The following is a 22,769-nucleotide window of genomic DNA, read 5'->3' as shown; positions in this document are numbered from 1 at the left end:
TTTTGAGTCTAATTAGGTCATGGTAGGACAACAATTACCACAAACAAACGAAAAGTGCTACAGTATACTACAGCGTCCGATGTGACTTTTCACATCTTTTCCCTCCATTAAACACAGCCTTGGCGACTTTTGTCGCGCATCCGCAAGGATCAAACTGCCACGCTGTGAATTTCGTGCGAGATTCGAAAATGTCTCGGGTTCAAGTGATTCGCCCAGGTGACGAGATCTCGAAAGCTGCTTTTTCCAATGGGGTAAGAGCCCGTGTTAAAATCGTTACATTTTCTTTTCCCCGAACAAGAAGATAAAATATTTTTTTTGCGATTACACACACTAAACACTACAACTCGTATACTCACAACATACTGAGTTTTATACGCGGTTAGGTAGACTGTCCATCGCTATCATGCCAGCCAGCGAGTGTATGTGCATGACAATAGCCACCCCAAGCGCGAAAACAACCCTGCAGCTGCAACAGCCCCCGGCATCTCTCGTCGCTCGCAGACCGTGCGTGGCCCGGGGGCGCTGCAAGTGCAACGAGCCCGGGGGAGCTGCGGGCCCCAGGCATGGGTGGCAATGAATCATGAAGGACCCTTCGTGGTTCAACTAAAATCTTTAGACCCTTGCCACCCCACTTAGCATCCCTACAGTAGCTGCACAGTAGCATTTTTTCCATCCAACTACTTTGTTAAACCGTAATAGATCGTATTAGGAATACGGTGGCCCATAGCCGGTGACATTGTCACCAAATCTCTAGTACTTCAGCCTAATCAAACTACATGATTCTATTTGTTCGGAAAGGAAAGGTCTACTTGGAACACAGGAGAAAAGTAATGCAATAAATAATCTTCTTTCCTACTAATTTCTTATGCATTCCCTACACTAGGAAGACGGCCACGTCATCCCAAATTTCTAAACTGATTTAAATTTTGAAAAAGAACATCTCAAACTTCGATAAAATCAACCGAAAAAGTCCATGTATAATAATTTTGCAAAAACAACCTCAGACTTTGTTAATGCTAATTTTATAAAAGACCCCTTGAATTTTAGCAAAATTGACACACTCTATAGATGGCAATTTTATGAATAATCCTCTGGTTTTTAGCAAAACCAATCCATACTCCATGAATATCAAATTCACACAAAATCCTCTAGACTTTTACAAAACCAACTCCCTTAATGTGTATCAGTGACGGGTTGAATCGTCTTATACATTTACACACTGTATATACCACAGCATTAACACCTACGATAACTGTCACATACAAACTTTCTTGCTAAGAACGTATAGACAATCCATAAATATATTTCAACAGTCCACAACTCACACACATACTGTCAGTACTCCAGAACTAGGGTACCCCCTCTTGCTGTGTCTAGGCAAGAGTCTCGTAGTTATCCTTAACTACGCCCTGACGGCCGAGCAGCCGGACCCCTATGGTCCGGAGCCTTACTCTCCCGGCAAACGGCCCTGGACCCGCTCCCCGCTTGGGGAGGGTCCGGTGATGCCACGTGTCGTCAGCCAAAACAAGCTGGGGGGCCCGGACCTCCCGCGGAGTCCCGGATCCCCATATACTATCCGGACCCCTCAGCGAGGTGGAACCGACACCCCGCCTGGGGCTGGTCCGGAGCCGCCACGTGTTCGCAGGGGCGGGCACGCGCGCAGGGCCGCGTGGTTTCCACTGGAAGCCACGCCTACCTACCGCATTCAATACAGTAGGTGGAACTACACTCTGCCACGGCAGAGCCTGAAGCGGCTTTTGCCAGGTTGCACTGTTGGTCGCGTATTACCAAGACGCACAATGCAGTCGCTGGCGCCACCCACGCCGCGTATGTCAGTCTACTATGCCAGTTGGATACGACGGCTCGGCTTCGCCCATTATGACACCTACACGGTAGACCCAACAGTCTACGCCGCAACCTACACAGCCTCAGCGGGCGCCTCGCCGATGGGACAGGAGAAGACCCTCCTCGGTCAGAGAGTCTACATGACGATGAAGTGTATCCAGCAAGAGATTCTCCATCGCTGTAGCACCATTAGTGTCTATTTAATACAGTATACATCCTTGTTGGGCCCACCTGTCGGGGTACAACGCCTGTGTACGCGTCTTCCTTGCTCTATAAAAGGGAGACGCCTGTTAGAGAAGGACTCAGGTCAAAAGAGCCCCCAGTTGGGCAGAGGATAGACTCATTCATACCAAGAGCATTACACCAAACAGTGGACGTAGGGTATTACGCTCCGGCGGCCCGAAGCACTCTAAATCCTCGTGTGTTCTTGTGTTCTTGCTTCGTGAGTAGATCTGAGGAATTGTTTGCACTTCCCCGGGTAACCACCCTCTGGGGTTAGGCGGGTGCATTCCGCCACCCGGCTGTGGCCCTCCTTCTAGAACCACGACATCTGGCGCCGTCCGTGGGGAACGCGCAAGCGTCGGTCAGATCTCCGCTCACTTCCTCGTCCCTGAGGTTGAGCTCATCCTCTGCAACAACAACGAGAAGATGAAGAGGGGCATGGCGTCGCCAACGCCTCATACCACGATGCTGAGACGACGATGCCCTCGGTGCGGCGGCGCACGGCAGCGGCGCCTGCTATGCGTCGCCATTGCGACACCTCAGAGCCGGCGCGGCGGCGCTCAGCGGAGATACCTGATGTGTGTCACCCTGCAACACCTCTGCGTTGGCTCAAGGTTTTCTCTCAAGCAACCACCAGGACTCCCCTGCGACGGCATGGCGTCGGCTCAAGGCTTTCTCTCAATATGGAGCCTGGAGCCGACCGCTGTGGCCCAGGGGAAGTCTACCGTCGTTTCCTCCCTCGCCAGGACCGAGTCTCTCTTGGTGTTGCTGCAGACAGGATCTCGCCACCAGGCGCGGGGGCCTAACGCCAGCACCAAGATCGAGCCGGCGAATGACCGCCCTTCTCCATGCTCCGTGCTCATCCAAATGAGCACCCAGCTCGTGATGAGCGATCATCGGGCTGGCTTCCGGCGGCAGATGGCGGCGGTTGGGCCACTCCCATTCAAAGCCAAAGAATTCGTCTCCATGCTACCTAGGCATATGACAGTTCTTAGGCAGGGAAGGGCCCCCCCGAGCTCCCGAGGTGATGCTGGATGATGCAGTTCAGGCACGTCCAGGATGCCTCCGCCTCCGACAACTATGGAAAAACCAAAGGTGGCAATTCCGCTCCGGCTGGGAGTGTGCATGCCTTACAGAAGGCGGCCGTAGGTTACCCCTAGATAGGACTAAGAGAGTACATCCTTGTAATAACTTGGTGCCTACGTGTGGTCCGGAGCGGTAAAGGTCCGCCCTTGTAAACCTGATCTCTGGCTGCATCGCACAAACAGGCAACGCCGGCAAGTGGTCCAGAGCGGTAGAAGCCCGGCCTCGTAATCCCGACCTCTGATGAACACCACGATAACCACAATAAAGGAGAATTGCTTTCTCAGTCTTATCTGAACTCTACCTTGCTTACACTTATCCGTGTTTTAATTGTGTCTTTCTCCCAAACGGGGTCTTTTCTTTAGTTACTAACGATCCAAGTTAAGTTGCTGACTTGTGGTCAGGTGGGGACACCCCTTCTAGCTGGAAGGCAGTTCGGACCCCTAGGGACCTGCTCAGGAGAAGTGGTGCCGTATCCTAGGGTAGAGAAGCTCCGCGTAGCTTAGCCTGGTAATGTACCCTAAGCCTACGTACTTCACTGCCCTATTACGAGTCCCCTAGTATCTGAGACTGCTGTCTTTAGAGGTCCCGGGCTCCTTTTTAGTATAAGGCCTGGTTTACTACACCTTGCTGCAAGGTCCGGTGGCGTAATTCATGGGATCGTCAGCAACGACTCAAGTCCACTCCGGTGGCCCGCTCCGGCGGAGACCGCTCGCCCTGGTCGACTCAACTCCACTCCGGTGGCCCGCTCCGGCGGAGACCGCTCGCCACGGTCGACTCAAGTCCACTACGGTGGCCCGCTCTGGCGGAGACCGCTCGCCCCGGTCGACTCAAGTCCACTCCGGTGGCCCGCTCCGGCGGAGACCGCTCGCCACGGTCGACTCAAGTCCACTCCGATGGCCCGCTCCGTCGGAGACCGCTCGCCACGGTCGACTCAAGTCCACTCCGGTGGCCCGGTCCGGCGGAGACCGCTCGCCCCGGTCGACTCAAGTCCACTCCGGTGGCCCGCTCCGGCGGAGACCGCTCGCCACGGTCGCCAGGAGCTAGGTCCGGGGAAGTGATTCTCGCTCCCTCAGTGGTCCGAGATCCGTGTAGCCGCTTGGCTTGGTTCCGTACCCCAAGCCTACACCTTCGACGCCCTATGGAGAGCGCTCTAGTACCAGAATCTGGCAACAGATGTTCCGGTCTCCAAAGGGGTCCGGAGGACCCGCTCTCGACATGAGCACACCGACACAGCCAAGTTGCGTGGAAACACATTATGATGGTGGGCCCACCCTCGGGTTCGTACCTCTCCCGAGGTGGGCCCGGGGGCCACTGTCGGTATCCCAGGACTGGGGTACCCCCTCTTGCTGTGTCTAGGCAAGAGTCTCGTAGTTATCCTTAACTACGCCCTGACGGCCGAGCAGCCGGACCCCTGTGGTCCGGAGCCTTACTCTCCCGGCAAACGGCCCCGGACCCGCTCCCCGCTTGGGGATGGTCCGGTGATGCCACGTGTCGTCAGCCAAAACAAGCTGGGGGCCTCGGACCTCCCGCGGAGTCCCGGACCCCTCAGCGAGGTGGAACCGACACCCCGCCTGAGGCTGGTCCGGAGCCGCCACGTGTCTGCAGGGGCGGGCACGCGCGCAGGGCCGCGTGGTTTCCACTGGAAGCCACGCCTACCTACCGCGTTCAATACAGTAGGTAGAACTACACTCTGCCACGGCAGAGCCTGAAGCGGCTTTTGCCATGTTGCACTGTTGGTCGCGTATTACCAAGACGCACAGTGCAGTCGCTGGCGCCACCCACGCCGCGTATGTCAGTCTACTATGCCAGTTGGATACGACGGCTCGGCTTCGCCCATTATGACACCTACACGGTAGACCCAACAGTCTACGCCGCAACCTACACAGCCTCAACGGCTCCTCGCCAATGGGACAGGAGAAGACCCTCCTCGGTCAGAGAGTCTACAAGACGATGAAATGTATCCAGCAAGAGATTCACCATCGTTGTAGCACCATTAGTGTCTATTTAATACAGTATACATCCTTGTTGGGCCCACCTGTCGGGGTACAACGACTGTGTACGCGTCTTTCTTGCTCTATAAAAGGGAGACGCCCGTTAAAGAAGGACTCAGGTCAAAAGAGCCCCCAGTTGGGCAGAGGATAGACTCATTCATACTAAGAGCATTACACCAAACAGTGGACGTAGGGTATTACGCTCCGGCGGCCCGAACCACTCTAAATCCTCGTGTGTTCTTTCTTCGTGAGTTGATCTGAGGAATTGTTTGCACTTCCCCGGGTAACCACCCTATTGGGTTAGGCGTGTGCATTCCGCCACCCGGCTGTGGCCCTCCTTCTAGAACCACGACACATACATTTAACAACCCAAATCAAAATTGACCTTAGAACAAAACTTGATAAGCGCGGATATATACATTCATGATGGGCCTCTCAAGGGCACCAACAACGCATCATTTTTTTCTAGTTCCTCCTAATTTTACTATTGTTTGTCTTATGTCAAAATTTTGTAACTTTTATATCTTATATAGGAAAAATAATAACACCTACAATACCAAATAAATACAATACCAATAAGATGTTGTATCTATTTGTATATTTTTCTAGAAATTTCATCAAAGTTATAAAATCAAACCTGCAATAACATAACATGTATTCAGATCAGAAATGCAATAACATTACAGACTATCCAATTAAAACTTTAGAAGCATTAGTCCAATCCTTTTCAGAAGCTTCTCTCCACATATAAGAGATAGCAACAGTCAGCCGATCAGTGAGCGAATGTTACATCGACATACATATGTTCCATCACACCATATGTCTACTATCACAAAGTTTGGTTCAAGGGTTCTAAGATTCATAGCAGGCTACAAGAATACAACAAGAGTTTTTGCTGCAGCTTCTACAGAAAGCTCAGGGGGGTAGTTCAGGGTTCAGCGACTATAGCCTACAATCTTTTGCCGGACACAGTGCAACGCTAAGTTCCAGGAAAAAAAATGTTCTGACGCCGCTGACTCAGGCGAATTGAATGGAACGTTCCATTTTCTCAGTAGCAGAAATGAGGTAAGGTATATAGGACTCTTTATTATCAGATCCTAGAAAACCGCTATGAATCGATGATCATTTTCCATAAGGGTGGTACCTCGAGCCCCGACCGCCAGTGCTGCCACCACCACCCATGCCTCCAGCCCCACCATATCCACCATATCCTCCTGCACCACCGTAGCCTCCTGGTGCACCATATGCTCCACCTCCATAGGCACCACCATATGCCCCGTATGCACCATATGGACCGCCGTACATGGAACCACCATAAACTGAGCCATAACCAGACCCATAGCCAGCAGTATTGCCATATCCATATCCTCTGCCATATGCGCCATAAGCTGTGCTGCCATAATAGGCTGCAGCTGATCGGTAGCCACCTCCATATCCATAGCCACCGCCACTGCTGCTCCCAGAGCTGCCACCGCCACTGCCACGGTAAGAATCACGGTGACCACCACCCCCACGACTATATCTCCCATTTGAGCTTGAATCACCACCGCCAGGTTTCTTTGGCTCAGCTTTCTTTATTTCAACCTACAAAATTACAAAGCGGTTGGTGAAGTAAACAAAACAGTTTTCGAGCAAACTCCTGCTGCAATGATGCTTTAAATACAATCAAGGTTTTAAAAAACGCTAGACGCTAGGTGAACGCTAGCCTATGGTTTAGAGTTTTTTGTGATTAAACGTAGATTAAACGTCTTTTGTAATTAAACGACACTGTGATTAAACGCAACGCTAGGCCAAAGTTTAGAGTTTAATCAAGATTAAACGTAGTTTTAAAACGTTTTTTAAAACAGGGAATACAATAGAAAATATTATAAGCCTTATGTAGCTTCTAACCAAAAGAAAACAATGCACCTTAATTAACTTAGCTCTAGTACTAAGGAGTTGTTGCATGCAGAAAGTACCACAGACAACCTTAACCAGGAATATTTTTAAGTTATTATTGTGAAGTGTGAACAATGTTAAGTGATACCAAGTGATCCTGGCATATGATGCAGATAGGTCATGTGATCCTGGTAATGACATCATGCGGATAAACTTCTAACTTGTTGCCATACAAGGCCTGATTCATTTAATTGCCGTACTAATTGTTATTATTATTACCATCATCAAACAAATATGTGCTTTGGGCCATTTATCTTGTATCTCAGATGGCACAAGCTCACCAACCGTTTAAACTGTTGGCATACAGAAATTTACAACATAGAACTTACCATATGTATGTCCTACAACAACATACTATACCCTGAATCCTAAAGCCCTAAACCTTAAACCCATGGAAGAGAAAACTGCTGTCTCAAGGCACAAAGTTTGCTCTTTCTGCTATATTGAAAGGAGTATACTATTGGAAAAGGGGTTATGCAAGAGCAGTGCTTAAACTGTTTAGTGCTGATTGCTAGAGTCCAGGATAATGCATTTTTAGTAGCCTTCTCCTTAAAATGCATAGTAATCTCTCATACTGCCAAGGTGCCAGAATAACAGTACACACCCTTGTACATAGAATGATAGAACTAGCACCATAAACAATACTCCCAAAAAGAAGTATCAGACCAACAACATTCACACTGCATGTTGCAGATAAAACTCTGTCCTTTGTACTTAAAGAATAGAGAAATTGGTGTTCTTGCCCCTACTTTGCAGTGCATGTAATTATACCCTCGTTTTCCTTAACTTTGTGATTTAGCCCTTGTTATTCACAAGTCAACGTGATTTTGCCCCTGTTTTGACTGTTGACTTGGGGGCAAAATCACGTTGACTTGTGAATAGTAAGGGTAAAATTACAAAAGTTAAGAAAAATGAGGGTAAAATCATAATTACACTACAAAATATCAAGAACACAAATGGCCCTAAAAATAATGAACAATGTCCAAAATCCAAACACATCAGTAACATATTGTACAGACAGAAAACCATATATCAAGATTACTAACTGAATTAAATGAAAAATACAATAGTAAAGTTATAAACAACATGCAAATTAGCACTTGCCAATTAAACCTAAAAGCTGCTAACAAGTTGATGATATTTAGTATCTGGAACAACACATTGCAAGGTGAAGAAATTGACCTGCTTCCCTCCAAGATCGTGCATTCTCCCCTGTGACATAACCCTTTCAACAGCATCTTCACTTTCAAACGTGACAAATCCAAAGCCTCGTGAACGCCCAGTGCTATGGTCAAGCATAATCTGATGCTCAACCACCTTCCCATATGAGGAGAAGTGCTCTTTCAATTTATCTGGAAAGATCATATCAGTCATGTTTTGCATTTGAAACAAATAGTTTCAAGACCCAACAATTTGAAATGTTTGGGAATTAAGTTATTATGGCTTAATATTTGAGAATATTATGTGACACACTGGTCAGATAGCTTTTTTTCTCAAAAGAAAAATGCTTCGGAGTCTCAACCTTCAGTAAGAGATGGCGGGATACCACCCACAAAGATCTTTTTTGTCTTAGGACCATCTTTTGTTGACATTTCCTCTTTTGGAACAGTCCTTTTAACTTCAACCTTGATAAATATAAAACACAAGTGAGAACATAGTCCAAAGTTAAGTTCACGACTTTTGGATGTTGAACATATATGCCTCACCGTTCTTCCATCTATGACATGTTCATCCTCTAGAACCCTATCAATCACAGATGGATCGGAAAATGTGACAAATCCAAATCCACGAGGCATCTTCGTATGCTTGTCCTTCATGATAACGGAATCGGTTATTGCACCATACTTCTGAAAATGCTTAGTGAACGTTTCTGCATGCAAACAAATGGAGCATTAGAAATACAAGCAGAAAAATGAGTTCCACTCTGAGGCAAAACATATAAAGAGAACACAAATTTATCGAATCCATGTCACAAGATCAGCAATCTATATTATAATGATATAATGATTCTTTAGCTCCTATCGATAGTAGGCCCCCAGCATACCATAAGAAGGTTTGAATGAGTGGCATGCTTAATAAAAGTCTCACAGACAGTTACAGAACAGGTTCGGATGATAAGTTGATAACCAATTATAGTTAAAGGCTACAGATCATTGACCATGTAATATTGTACACTTAAAGTTTAACATTAACACTGGCAATCCCATGATCAGAATACAAAATTGACAAATAACTATTAATACAGCACCGGACAAGCCAACTCCACCTTAGAACATCAATAAACACAAAATGAAAATAAATATTAAATATCAAGGCATGCCTCCACTTCATTGCCATTCAATTGTTCAAATAAAAGACATTTCCTGATCTACAGTTCAAACCATATGCATTTCAGCACATCTTTGCAAACTCATCAGACAAACTGTTAATCATTGGGCCAAGGTTTTAAAAAACGCTAGACGCTAGGTGAACGCTAGCCTATGGTTTAGAGATTTTTGTGATTAAATGTAGATTAAATGTCTTTTGTGATTAAACGACACTGTGATTAAACGCAACGCTAGGCCAAAGTTTAGAGTTTAATCAAGATTAAACGTAGTTTTAAAACGTTTTTTAAAACAGGGCATTGGGCATACTACAAATTCTCAGCAACTAAAAAAACGACCAGCGAGGGAAATACCGGCCCCATGGCATTGCACTAAGAAGAAATCTCAGCCAAGCCCGGCCGAGAAAACCCCCTAATCCTTCCTTCACCCTATAAGTCCGCACCGTAACCTAGGCCGACCACGACCCACGGGGTTAGTGACCACTGCAACTACCCCCTAGTAGGAGGGCCCAAACCAACCACAGATAGGCCGGCACCCTGCCAAGCGAGGTTTTTTTTTCTGCCACCAGGATTTGAACCCTGGTTTGTATCTTCCTCAACTGGGAAGCTTACCACTACACTACACGAGTGTTGGCAATTATCAGCAATTAGACGTCACTGAATAATTGCAAGAAACAAAGAAGAAAGTAATAGCTGTTTATGATGGCTACATGCATTAAAATGCATACTGGATTACAATATATATCTGATCTGATCAGAATGAAAAATAATAAGCAGACAAGGCCTCGAACAACATCTTAGAAACAATTTAATGATTAGAGAAAAAATTATGTAGCAGTTTTTTTATAACTCCTAAAATATAAAGAAGGCATATTATGTTTCTGAAGTTAACTAAGTATTCTCAAATCATCAAATTCCACCGTTTATGTGTTACTATTTCAGTTAGAAAACCAACATGAAACAAAGTATGGGCATGCTTCGCTCAGTATGAGAAGGCAGTTATAGCTCCTGGCTCATAGAGATTTTGACATATACATTAGCCTACCCAAGCAAAATCATACTGTTTCAGTGAATCATGCAACTCAATTCAAAAGTTAATAAGTAACGTCAAAACACCTACATCTTTTCAGGGCAACATGTTACAGAGTAATTTTCCTTTCACTGACAAAGTACCTACTAACTATTCTTTACTTTGTACTATATTTTCCACCCACAATAGATTATACGTGACTGCAACATTTCACTAGATACAAACTAAAACAGCCTGTTATTTAGCAGATCCCCAAAATAATTGCTTGCTACCTTCGGTGGTCTCCCAGGCTACACCCCCTACGAAAATCTTCCTGCAAAAGCGCATACAAGGATGCACCAAACCAAAACTATCAGCCACACCTAGTCCAATCCAACTGACCGGACCAAACAATAAACCTAGAGCCCAAGGAACTCACCCCGAGGCGTCGCCGCCCCCAGAATCCGCATCCCTCCCTTCCTCGCCACCGGCGTCAGCATCCCCAACGACCTCCGCTATGCCTCGACCTCCGCCTCCGCTTCTCATCTCAGTAGGCTCCGCGGCCGCCACCGCAGCCCCGTCGTCCGCCTCCCCGTCCCCGTCCTCCTCCTCTTCCTCGTAGACCTCCTCGACCTCCTCCACCTCTTCCTCTTCCTCCTCCTCCTCGTACCCGTTCATGGCGTCCGGGTTCTCATCCCCGTACCCCGCCATGCCGCGTCGCCGGCGGCCCGAAACCACCCGAGATTGGGGGCGAGTGAAACCCTAGCTCTCGATCGAGGCGGGGAGCTAAGCGCAGCAGCTAGATTGCTGAGTAGTCGCCTGCGCTGTAGGGAAGGGAGCAGAGCAGTAGGGTTTAGGGTTCACGGGTCACGGCTGGCGGAGCAAACCCTAGCGGCGGCGCTTCGGGGAGAGCGTGAGGGCGTGGGGGGATAGAGGTGGGAGATGGCGGCGAGGGTGGAGCCAGTGGAGGGTACAGCGCATATAGAAATGATGCTTGCGGTGGTTCGGCTGGGTTACTGACTTTCCACTAGGGATGGCAGTAGGTACTGAAATTCCATGGATTTTTACTCCATTATAATTTGATATAATTAGATTAGAGGATGGGATTGGATTAACTTTTGGATATTTGAGTTTGTTAATGGGCATAAAGTCCTACCCATTGGATTTATAAGCACAAATTTGATCCTACAATATCTGAACCCGTAAACCCACTGATTTTTTAAACCCGATCCAACCTAGTCAATTTAGATGTTTATTTTGAGAGTAATATCAAATATACTACACGTCATATATGTTTACTTCAAAACAATCCGCCAATGTATTCATTCCAAAAAAAAATGGATAAGAGCCGAGAAGTCTTATATTATGAGCTTTCGATTCTAAAATTGAAATTCTTCTACGCGAACCCTTTTGTTTAATCCTAAAAATGAAAATGAGTCCTTTAGATTAGATACTTTTTTTTAGTACATTGTTACCTTACTTAACTGACAAATTCCACAACAAATCTCTTGATTCGACATTAGGGACTCATGTCCCGTCTGATGAATGGATTTTCCTTTACACTTTTGTATCCTCCACGAAAACTAAGAAATTCTGCATATTTGGACCAATTCAAGGTGAAAAAGGGGGTTGCTCCTTCGGCAAAACTAGGATAAAGTTGAGCCAAAAGATCGCGATTTAAGATAAATTCATAAATGGTAAATCGTATTAATAAGAGTGTAAAGCTTTTATTCTATAATTTTTTCTAAAATACAAAATTCTTTGTAATTAATGATGAAATTCTAATGTTCCTAAATTCTATGGCCTCTCCCAGTCTCGACGATTTGCTAGAAAATAACTATTATTCTTTTAAGTTAACTATTATTTGAAGTTAGCCGCCATGGTGAAATTGGTAGACACGCTGCTCTTAGAAAACAGTAGACCAAATAATGCAATGCAAGCAAAAGTTCCTAGATTCATGGAGATATAGAACAGCATATAAGTTATCATGCTTATCCATCATTTGAGTCTCGAATGGAATATTTTATTGATTTTTTAGTCCCTTTAATTGACATAGATGCAAATACTCTACTAGGATGATGCACAAGAAAGGGTCAGAATAGCTCAGTTGGTAGAGCATAGGACTCGTGTCACCAGTTCAAGTCTAGTTCCTGGCACAGAAAAAAAGGATCTACCGAATATTCCAATTAATCATTTTGGCTGGCTGTTTTTACATAAATAATAAGTAAAAAGGCAGTAGGAACTAGAATGAACACGCATTATGAATATTAAAATAATCCATTGTGAGTTTATTTACATCCTATATGAAAAATAGAATAGCAGGAATCATAGAATAGAAAAGACATATACATGTGAATTAGAAGAATGTTTAAATGAGTAAATAAGATAAAAGAGGAAGAAACAAATAGAAAATAAATCAATTAAGTAGATTAGCAAAATGATAAGGAAAAGTGAAAGTGACGGTAGGAAGAAAAAAATGGAAGAAGGAACAGGTAACGGAGGAAAAATGAACTACCAGCTTCCCTACTTTAGGCTGTGCTGTTATTCTCGTACTTTAGGCTTTGTTACCATTTCCCTACTTCGGCTGACAGAAAAAGAAATGAAAAAGAAACGAAGAAAGTGTGACAACAAGGGAAGGATGGGTGGAGGTCTCGGATGCTGCGAGAAAAAAATATTTGGGCTGACGGGCCAGCAAAATTGAAGACAAAATGAAAAGCTTACATATTGGACCGAATTGTAGATAACAGCCCACACAAGATTCCTTATGGATTATCAATTTGTAAGACGAGCGATATACAGTCTCCCTGCTTCCCCTTGAATCGATAAGACCACTCTTCGCCTGACCTGTTTGTGTGGAGCTCGAGGTCACAGAGGAGGTCGATCCAAGCCTCGAATCTATGAGAGATGAGCCATCTTCCTCGACGGATCCAGCGATTGGAGTGGATTAAGAAGGGAGAGCGGCAGTTGGGAGGCAGGAGAGGAGGAAGGGAGGCCAGTCGCGAGTGAGCAGAAGGGGGAGGTATAGGTCAGGTGACAGATGAATAAAATGAGAAAAAAGGAAGGACACCCTGTTATATTCAGGGCCGGTTCATAGTTTTCAAGGGCCCAGGGCAAGGCCGATACTATAGGCCCTTTAACCCAACTTTTTTATTTATGATGGTAATTAAAATAAAATAGAAATTAATAAAGAAAAATATTAGTATTACAAACTAAAATGGCAGAATACTACTAGAGCGCTAGTGCTAACGCCAAGACAACAAATGCCCGCGCGGGCTATGGTGCCGCAGCATCAGTCGGCCTGCGTGTGGGTGAGTGCATCGGGCTACGGTCTCCGGTATCAGTGTCTGGTGGAGAAGGAGAACATCCGATGCCGGCCCCGGGCAAAAGCAGATGAAAACGAAATGACAAACTTCGAGTTGGGATCGCGGTGCGGAAGGGCAGAAGTCCGGAAGACCGGGCGCTACTCGGAGGCCGCGTGGATGTTAGGCAAGATGGGCCGAAAGTAAGAAGTTTGGTTGGTCTAATATATCAATTCATGGTAAATATAAGAAAATTGAAATATTTTTTTAACATGGAACGATTTTTATATTGCTGGAACAACAAATTGTTTCAGCATAAAAAATTGTTCCTAATATTTGTCAGTCACACGTGTAACTCCTAATATTTGTCGGAAGACCTGCGTACCTAGCTGCGTGCCTTGCTCGTATACTCCGAGTTGAACTAAATAATACTACTTACGACATACTAGATGTTGAGCCCCCTCCTTCGTGGGCCCCGGGCCGTCGCCCAGGCTGCCCTCCCCTCTGAGCCGGGATAACTTATATTAAAAGTACGGGGTGAGTTGATTTGAGCACTATTGATGGACATGCTCTTAAAACCTGTACTTAAATTGGCCTAATGCAGTGAGTAGTTGTTTCCACACATTTAGTTAATGTTACCCTAGTGACATAGCAGTCTTCAACATAACACCATGATACAATTTACTGGACTTAGCCTTGAACTGTGGTGAAGAACAATCAATTAGTGATTACTGTGAAAAGTTAAGGCTTGTTAAATTTTGGCAATTAATTGAACACACACTATAACTTCTGTTAACTACTTTGTCTTTGGACTTCAGAATGAGAAATGTCGAGTCACTTTTGGAAACCTGAAGTTGCCAACTTTCAGATGGTATTGTTTGCTACCAACAGTTATGGCTAGGTGAGGCAACATCATGCCTAGCGCGAGTAGAGTGCATCACCTTCTATATAGACTACAGACCATTAAGAACAGAATACTATTATCAGCACCACAGTCCACAGTAAACATGGATGTCAAACAACTACAATACATGAATAGGCAACAATCAAAATTGCAGATATACATACGTTGTTAGCTATCTCAATAGGTTGTTTTCCCAACTGAACGGAGCTATACTTTTTACACGGCTGGCTTTGGAGCTTCTACTAGGGTGAACACCACCAATTACACCCCCAACATTTCTTACAGAAATGGAGAAAGAGAAAAAAATCCCAGGGAAGAAATAAAGAAATAGAAAAAAGAAAAGAATTTTGCTATATAGCTCAATGAAGCTAAAACCACTGCCTTGCAAGAGCAAACAAAGTGGAAACTACTGTCAACGAGACTGTCAGGAGACCAAGATTTCCTATGATACTGTATGAATTGTTAGGGACGGACCGGATTGACCTTTCTTATGCAATTTCCCCTTGATCTGCTTGATCTTTGCATCGACCCTAGCGGTGAAACCAATCTTCGTCTTCTGCCTGGCCTTCGACCGCTCCCTCTTCCACATTGTCTGGTCTTCGACATCTTTCTTTAGGTACTTGATCTCTTGAATCACATGGTGATCAAGTGGATTGCATGATCTCTGGTAGGATATGTGAATCAGGTAGGGGATGTTGCAAGCAGCAGTCACCAGAAGCGTTGCTGCCCAGTATATGGGAGCTGGCCCAAGGACTTCCAACAAGATCTGATAGTTGTCGCGGGACCTCAGTGTCATCCCGTAGGCAAGGATGAAGAGATACCAAGTTGTTATGCTGCCCCATACAAAGAGATGTTGAATCCATGTGAAATGGCTCATTGTTAGAGCAATCTGCATGTTGACAGCCCAGATGATGCAGGTGAACATGGTAGTTCCCACTGCAGCCATGTCTGCAGTCTGCCCTCCAGCACGAATTGCCTGATCATAGAATATGCAGAGGTTGAGGAAGAATATGGCCAAAGATGAGTAGAGGCCATTCGCCATCCATCCTAGGATCCGGTACCAATCAAAGAAAAGATTCTTTGGCCCTTGCTGATATAGTGCTGGGAACTGCAAAATGTAAATCATGCCATGTCAGTATATACGAAAAAGTTAGAAAGCAGCAATGTTGACAACCAATCAAAGGAGTAGATGCTATGGTAGACAAACTACTTGAAGGAAGACATCAAGCCACATAAATTTGCATTAAATTGTATAAAAAACTAAACATGTGGGATGTTTCAGACATGTTGAAAACATCAGTCAAGTTTCCCGACATGACATCAACAATTGAGATAATCTAACTCGCTACAATTTGTTGTGTATTTCAAAACTATTTTTACAATAGTATCCACGAAGGCACCATATAGTTAGTTGTGCACTTTATTTGAGTGCATGAATACCTGAAGCAGATAATCTAACTACTGGGACAGAATTCTATTGAACATAGAATGAGGAAAAGTATTCAATGCACACCAAACTATTTCTATTCTGAAACTATCTTTTGATGGTAATAATATTTGATTCATACAAAAAATAGTTGGCATGAAAGGAGAGCCAAAGGTCGCATTATGCCTAACCAAAACAATACAAATCATAGTAACATGAACGATTGAGTTCTTGTCGATTGAAGGAAGATTCATGATTTTTCTTAGTTTTCTTTTATATTCTTAGCCAGATCAAATCATTGTGTTTTTATACTTGGTGTAGCATGCGAGCTAGACCAAGAAGGAACACATGATAAACATCTGAGTGCAAAATTATCTTCTGATCACCCAGTCACAAATGGTTGTGGTTCTATCAGACTGTGGCTCTCAAGAAACAAGGTTAGCAAGTGATCTTTTGGGTTTCCATTAATTCACTAGTTTCTTTGGTCTTAACGCCCCCCCCCCCCCCCCCCAAAAAAAAAAAAACATTCCAGGACAAAGCTTTCATTTCAATTCTAAACATGCCAAAGCAATGGTTAAAAAAAAGTCAGCTGTTCTATCGTATACCTGTAAGCAGATTTCAGATGAAACATCTTGCTCAAACACTCCAAGTGATATAACAGGAAGCGATGTAAGAACAACATTGAAAAGCAGCATAAACCAATCATCGTATACAGATTGCCCAGAAAACCCAGCAAACGCCTCAAAGTAAAATATTGTAAGCCCAAAGGCAATATTCTTGTAAAAGAAGTAGCAGATCTGCAATTCGATGAAAAGAAGACTTGGTAAAGACACTTAAAATATACAGGAATAAGATGCAACGAAATGTAAGAAATAAAAGTGCTTCAGGAAGCACCATTTGGGCAATTCTCTTGTAGCACCAATGTCCATGGACGACAAGAAGTCGCTCAAGAAACCGAAATTGAGAAATTGAAAAATCACTAGCCATCACTGCCTGGTAAAGCAAAAGGATCAACGTTAGTCATACCTAGTCACCAATCCTTGGTGTTATCTAAAAGTAGCACTACACTAGATAAGGATTGAATCATGATAACCTGAACAACTGACCTGCATGCCCTCTACCCCACTTATACCAACTCCAATATCAGCTTCTTGAATCATGCCCACATCATTTGCACCATCACCTATTGCTAAAGTGGTTTGTCCTACACCTTCTTTGACAAGTCGAGTCACCTACAAAGTGAAGGAGAGCAAACTCAACATTGTTTTATATAGCAAACACAGATATTCCGTTGGCAACGAGTGAAGCTACCAGTGCTTTCTGCTTTGGAGACACACGGCAACATATGACAGAAGCACACTCTATTGCCAGGTTCAAGAACATGTGCTTCATGTCGTCCTCCAAAGCAAATGCCAGAGCTTTTCCATCAATAACTAGAGCAAATGCTGCATCTGGATCTTTCTCAAGTTTGACCATTTGTGACCCATTGGCGATTTGTGACAGGAGACTCTCCTTTGCAGCCTGCTCAGTTGTCAAAGATGAAATCAAAGCCCATCATAAACAGAATTACCATGTAGATTAAAGCCGTGTACAGTGAAAAAGAAACAACAGTAAAAAGAAGAAAAAAAGTTGTGCAAAGATACCTTCTTTGCATCCTGGGCTACCTGATCACCAGTGGGTATAGACAAACATATCTGTTTCATGCCTTGCCTTAACAAACTGCATGCATATCTGAAAAAGAAAAGGAAACATCATAAACTATTATTCACAACTAATAGTTCTGTGTAGGAAAATTTTCCACTTGGCAGCAGCATACCCGATGTTAATTGCAGTTTCCATTTTATCACCTGTCAGAACCCAGATCTTGAGACCTGCTTGCGCCAAACGATCTATGCACTGAGGAACCTGAATACAGCACATGGCATAACACGGAAATTAGAAAAACTCAAAGCAATTAATAGCATGTGAAATGTCCATCAATATTTCTTACCCCTTTTTGTAATTTGTCCTCTACTGCAGTTGCACCGACAAGGATCAACTCTCTTTCAATCAAATCAGAGACTCGTTCAAGTTGCAACTCTCTATCAGGCCCAATAGAGGTCTTTGCTTTAACAAACTCAGCATTCCAAGAAGAATACTCTGATTCCTCAAGCACCCTATATGATAAAGCTAATGTTCGCAGGCCTGCCTCACCATAATCATTCAGATGCCTGGTCGTATCAACTTCATACATCCTTCCATTTTTGGCCAGTCTATCAAATATGATGCTGTTTCATTGGGAACAAAGAACAAGCAAAGGATAGTCAAGCTGAGGTGAAAAGTAGCAAATATAGACAGCCAAACATGTTGACAGAACCTTTTAAGTAATCAAATGTACAATTTACTACTTAAGAGCCAACACTCCTGTAGTGTAGTGGTAAGCTTCCCAGTTAAGACACCAACTAGGGCTCAAATCCTGGTGGCAGGAAAAAAAATCGCTGGCAACCTAAAAAATAGTGGCAGGTCGCCGGCCTGTGGCACATGTGGTTGGTTTGGGCCTTCCTACCAGGGGTAGTTCCAGTTGTCGCTAACCCAGTGGGTCGTGGTCGGCACAGGTTACGGTGCGGCCATATAGGGTAAAGCCGGGGTTCGGGGTTTTTATCGGCTGGCTTGGGCTGAGATTTCTTTCTTCTTAGTGCAATGCCATGGGGGCATTTTTTTCCCTCGCAGGTCGAGTTTTTTTTATTTTTATTTTCTACTTAAGATGGACTTAAGCTATCACTTTAACAAATAAAACATCAAAATATGAATGCAGATGGCCTGAGGCTTAGCTAAATTCATATATAAGCATCACCAAAGGAAATAAAAACTGGTAGAGAAGTCCTACCTGTCTGCTCCTTTGCAAAAAAGAAGAATTTGATCATCTTCATCCTTCAGAATTACTGTCATCCGTTTTCTTTTGCTATTGAATTCCAATAGATTGAGAATCTTGAACTCCCTAAAATTATACTTACGCATTATGACAAATAAATAATAAGGAACAGGAACAAATTAGCACATACAGAATAGCAAATACTGGTGTGTAACCTCTCAATTGTGCCATGTGAAGAAGTGTGTTTCTCCCTGACAAAGACGCTTGATTGTGTTCGCTTGAAAAATTCAAACCCAAATTCCCTGGCCGCCACAAGAAAAGCACCCTCATCAGGTGATTCTGCTTCATAGGCAATAGAACCAGTTGCCTCATTTATCTCTGGTATCGCTGTGTGACACAGAGCAAGTATCCTGAAGAAGAGTAGAAGTGTGGAAGAATTTGGCTCCTTGGTCCAGTTCCCTTGCATGAGACGGTCATCCTCAAAACTGAAGCCTTTAATGGAGGGTTTTCGGTTGTTCCCAACACTAAAGTTGACTCCTACCAGCTCGATTTCATCCTCATTGTTCTCCTCCCATATATCTTGTAAAGGCATGTCATTTTCATCAGCACCTGATGCCATCTGCTTTGCAGCGGCAATTTCAACTTCACTTGAACCCACACCATATGAAACTCCAGCAATTGAACACTTCAAGAAGTCCATCTGATTGCAGGTCAAAGTGCCAGTTTTATCCGATAAGACTGTATGAACCTGGCCAAGCTCCTCATTCAAGTTTGATGTACGGGCCTGAGCAGTATTGCCAGTGTCTTCATCGAACATATGAATATCTTGGTTGATGAAATGTGCTTGCAATACCTTTACGAGTTCAATTGAGACATACAGTGAGATTGGAATCAGATACCCATAAAGAATGAGTGCTGTGATTAGATGGAATATCCCAGAAAGAGCAGGGCGTGATGGATCATCCAATTTATTGCTGTTCTGTGGCTGCAAGTACCACCAGTGAGGCAAATCTAACTTGATCCTCACAGCAAAACCGATTGAACTGATGAGTGATATCAAGACGAGCACAGTGAACAGAATGTATATGATTAAATCCATCTTCCTCTCAATCCTGCTCCTCTTGGATGGTGACTCAGTTGAATTCTGCATGACTTTACTGTCATGGCCAGTAAAGATGACCACTCCATAGATAAAGGATGTGTTCCTTAGCTTTGAGTCCCTGAGAAGTATCTGAAACGGGTCAAGGGCGTACACCTGCCTCTCATACTCAAAGTTACCAGTGAATGTGTACAAGCTCGGGTTGGGATCCTCGCAGCGTATCACTGCCTGGAAATCCTTGAATGACTCGTCTTCTTCTAACGGCAGCGTGGCCTCAAGTGACCTTTTCACCTTGAGGTTCGTCTCGCCATCCAGGTTCATCGTCTCAACATAGCAAATGCCATCTTCATAGCTCGAGGACAGCAGCAGCAAATCAGCAGGGAAGAACTGGCCCTTCTCGACCTTGACCACATCGCCGACGCAAAGTTCCTCCCAGTGCCGATACACGAATTCACCATCACCCTTGTGCACGGAGACCTTGCGGTTGTTCACCTTCATGTCCTGGATGAATCGGCGCCAGTCCTCCAACCCCTCCTTGAGCATGCTGAGCCCGACAACAAAGGCTAGGGGCGCGATCATGCTGACGGCCGAGAAGGGGCACACTGGGGTGAGCGAGAGGATGGCGGTGAGGAGGAAGTAGAGGTTGGCGACACGCCGGAACTGCTCGAAGATGGCCTTGGGGAAGAAGGTGATGATGTTGTACTTGGTGGTGGTGATGTAGTTGGTGGGGTACTTGAGCGGCTTCTGCAGGCCGGGGTTGTTGCAGTGCACGACGCGCGAGAACCCCGGCCCGCGGAGGGCGCCGGCACCGTCGGAGGAGGGCCCCTCGGCGCCGGCTTCCCCGTGGTGGCCCCGGAAGCAGTTGAAGGTGTAGAGCTTGCTCCATCGCATGCGGTCCCGCCGCCGCCCGCCGGAACGGCCCATCTCGTCTCGGCGCCGCGGTGCCTGTCAGCGCCCGATTCCCGGCTATGCGGAGTCCGGCATTGCCGCCGCTCGATCGAATCTAGGACGGGATTCCTACGCCGCGGGGCGAATTGGACCTGCGAATTGGGCAATCAGCTCGTGATCTCGTCAGCGAATCCGGGAAAAATAAAAGCGACAGATAGAGAAAAGGAAAGACAACGAAATCAAACAACGCCGCAATCCCGCGCCACGAAAACCTGGAATCTCTATAGCAGCGCGCAAATTACACCCACACGCAGCACCGACACATTCACCCTCAAATCCATCCATAAAAAAAAAACAACAACAGCACAGAGAGATCAAACGAAGAGATTACCAACAAAAGCTACAGGCCGAGCAACTCCGCAGCGGACGCAAACGGGAAGGAAGAAAGGAGGACGGGCGAGAGGGAAACACGCGGGGCCAGGAACCGAGGCGTTCGCGCCCATCTCGAGAGAATGGCGAGGGGGTGGGGGGACGGCGCGGCCCACCAACCTGGGCGCGGAGGCGGAGAGCGAGGGCCGAGGCTGCGAGTCCGGCGAGCGGGCGGGGGTCCGATCCCGGCCTCGGGATTCTCCCGCGGCGGCCGTCGACGCGTGGGGGGCGGAGCGAGAAGGGTGGGGAGGTGGAGCCGTGGAGGGAGGGAGGAGGGAACGAGGTGGGGAGCGACTAGCGAGGCCGCGCCGCGAGGGGGGGAGGGTGGTGAGAGAGAAAGAGGTGGGGAAGAGAGAGAGAGATTAGCCGATTAATTAATCCGGTGTTTTTAAATCCGCCCTTTATTTAACCGTATTTACGGTCGGGGTCCTCCACGCCTGCAAGTTTAGCGCCTCTTCCTTTCGCCAAAATATCTCATTTTCGTTTTTTTATTAATTACTGGTATTCTTGCCACTTGTATTAGCACTGTATGAGTAATTAATTAGGAGCGGTTTGGATTTTTTTGAACTCTAAACGAAATAGAAAAAAAATCCTACACGCTCGTCGAATTGCACGTCGCCTACGTGCTGTTGCCCAAGTCGTGGGTTGTTGCTGGGGAGGACGGCAAGGCTTGGCTCCATTCATTTTCAAAAAAAAAAAAGAAAAAAAACTTGCCTCCATCTTTTCAAAAACAAAAAAAAAACTTGGCACCATGCACCATGCGAATGCGATGATCGAGTCGCCGCGGTGCCGGAGAGGCGTGGGGAGGAGCGAGGCGTGTGCAGGTGGAGGAAGCGGGGTAGCTGCGGCCATGGTGGGTGGGAAACTGCTCCAACGGCCTGGCACGTGGGGACGCACGAGTAGTCTACATCGCGAACAAGGAGCAGAGGAACACGTTCAGAGTTTCAGACAAAACCCCAGGAAAAAAAACGAAATACATTCAGGCTGTGCTTAGATGAGGGGAAAAGGTGGGAGAAAAAATCGCATCAGTCACTGTAGCACACTGTAGCAATTTTCGTTTGTTTGTGGTAAATATTGTCCTACCATAACCTAACTAGGCTCAAAAAATTCGTCTCGCAACGTACATTAAAACTATGCAATTAGTTTTTTATTTAACTACATTTAGTACTCCATGCATGAGTCATTTGCTATATTTAATATTTCGATGTGATAGGGGATGCGATGGAAAATTTGGAAATTTTGTGGAAACTAAACACACCCTCAGACAAAGATCGATAAGCGTTCCACGAAAGCAAGCAAACAGCAGGTCCAAGAGTGGAATGATACGATGTCGGGACCACCCTATTTCTTGAAGTAAATCTCAACACTCGAAAAAGTTGGAAAATATATGTAAACGGCAAAGTTCGACGATGCGCTGCACTTGGCTAAATCGCACGCCTTCAAAGATATTTTGCTGCTA

The 22,769-nt window shown here is 45.4% G+C and overlaps 2 protein-coding genes across 3 annotated transcripts; both read right to left on the bottom strand.

Annotated features, from left to right (window-relative positions):
- Nucleotides 1-5,814: 5,814 nt before the first annotated feature.
- On the bottom strand, nt 5,815-11,402 carry LOC120670529 (heterogeneous nuclear ribonucleoprotein 1-like). Its single transcript, XM_039950651.1, has 6 exons — nt 10,854-11,402; nt 10,708-10,748; nt 8,789-8,952; nt 8,605-8,707; nt 8,265-8,434; nt 5,815-6,728 (listed from the first exon to the last, which is right to left on the bottom strand). The coding sequence occupies exons 1-6, from the start codon at nt 11,123-11,125 to the stop codon at nt 6,267-6,269; spliced, it is 1,212 nt and encodes a 403-aa protein (XP_039806585.1). The 5' UTR covers nt 11,126-11,402; the 3' UTR covers nt 5,815-6,266.
- A 3,319-nt stretch (nt 11,403-14,721) lies between these two features.
- On the bottom strand, nt 14,722-21,674 carry LOC120670528 (probable phospholipid-transporting ATPase 4). 2 transcript variants are annotated; one of them, XM_039950648.1, is made up of 11 exons: nt 21,431-21,674; nt 19,110-21,033; nt 18,910-19,020; nt 18,034-18,310; nt 17,860-17,948; nt 17,687-17,774; nt 17,355-17,564; nt 17,150-17,275; nt 16,938-17,036; nt 16,649-16,840; nt 14,722-15,725 (listed from the first exon to the last, which is right to left on the bottom strand). In XM_039950648.1, exons 2-11 carry the CDS (start codon nt 20,915-20,917, stop codon nt 15,060-15,062), a joined length of 3,666 nt encoding a protein of 1,221 aa, XP_039806582.1. In that variant the 5' UTR covers nt 20,918-21,033; nt 21,431-21,674; the 3' UTR covers nt 14,722-15,059. The 2 variants fall into 2 exon arrangements, with proteins under 2 accessions (XP_039806582.1, XP_039806583.1); XM_039950649.1 differs by lacking the exon at nt 21,431-21,674 and adding an exon at nt 21,273-21,401.
- Nucleotides 21,675-22,769: the final 1,095 nt, after the last annotated feature.

Source organism: Panicum virgatum, chromosome 4N (assembly GCF_016808335.1).
Source record: "Panicum virgatum strain AP13 chromosome 4N, P.virgatum_v5, whole genome shotgun sequence".
NCBI lineage: Eukaryota > Viridiplantae > Streptophyta > Magnoliopsida > Poales > Poaceae > Panicum > Panicum virgatum.
Note: the sequence above shows the minus strand (reverse complement) of the source record. Positions and strands in the feature narration are given on the sequence as shown.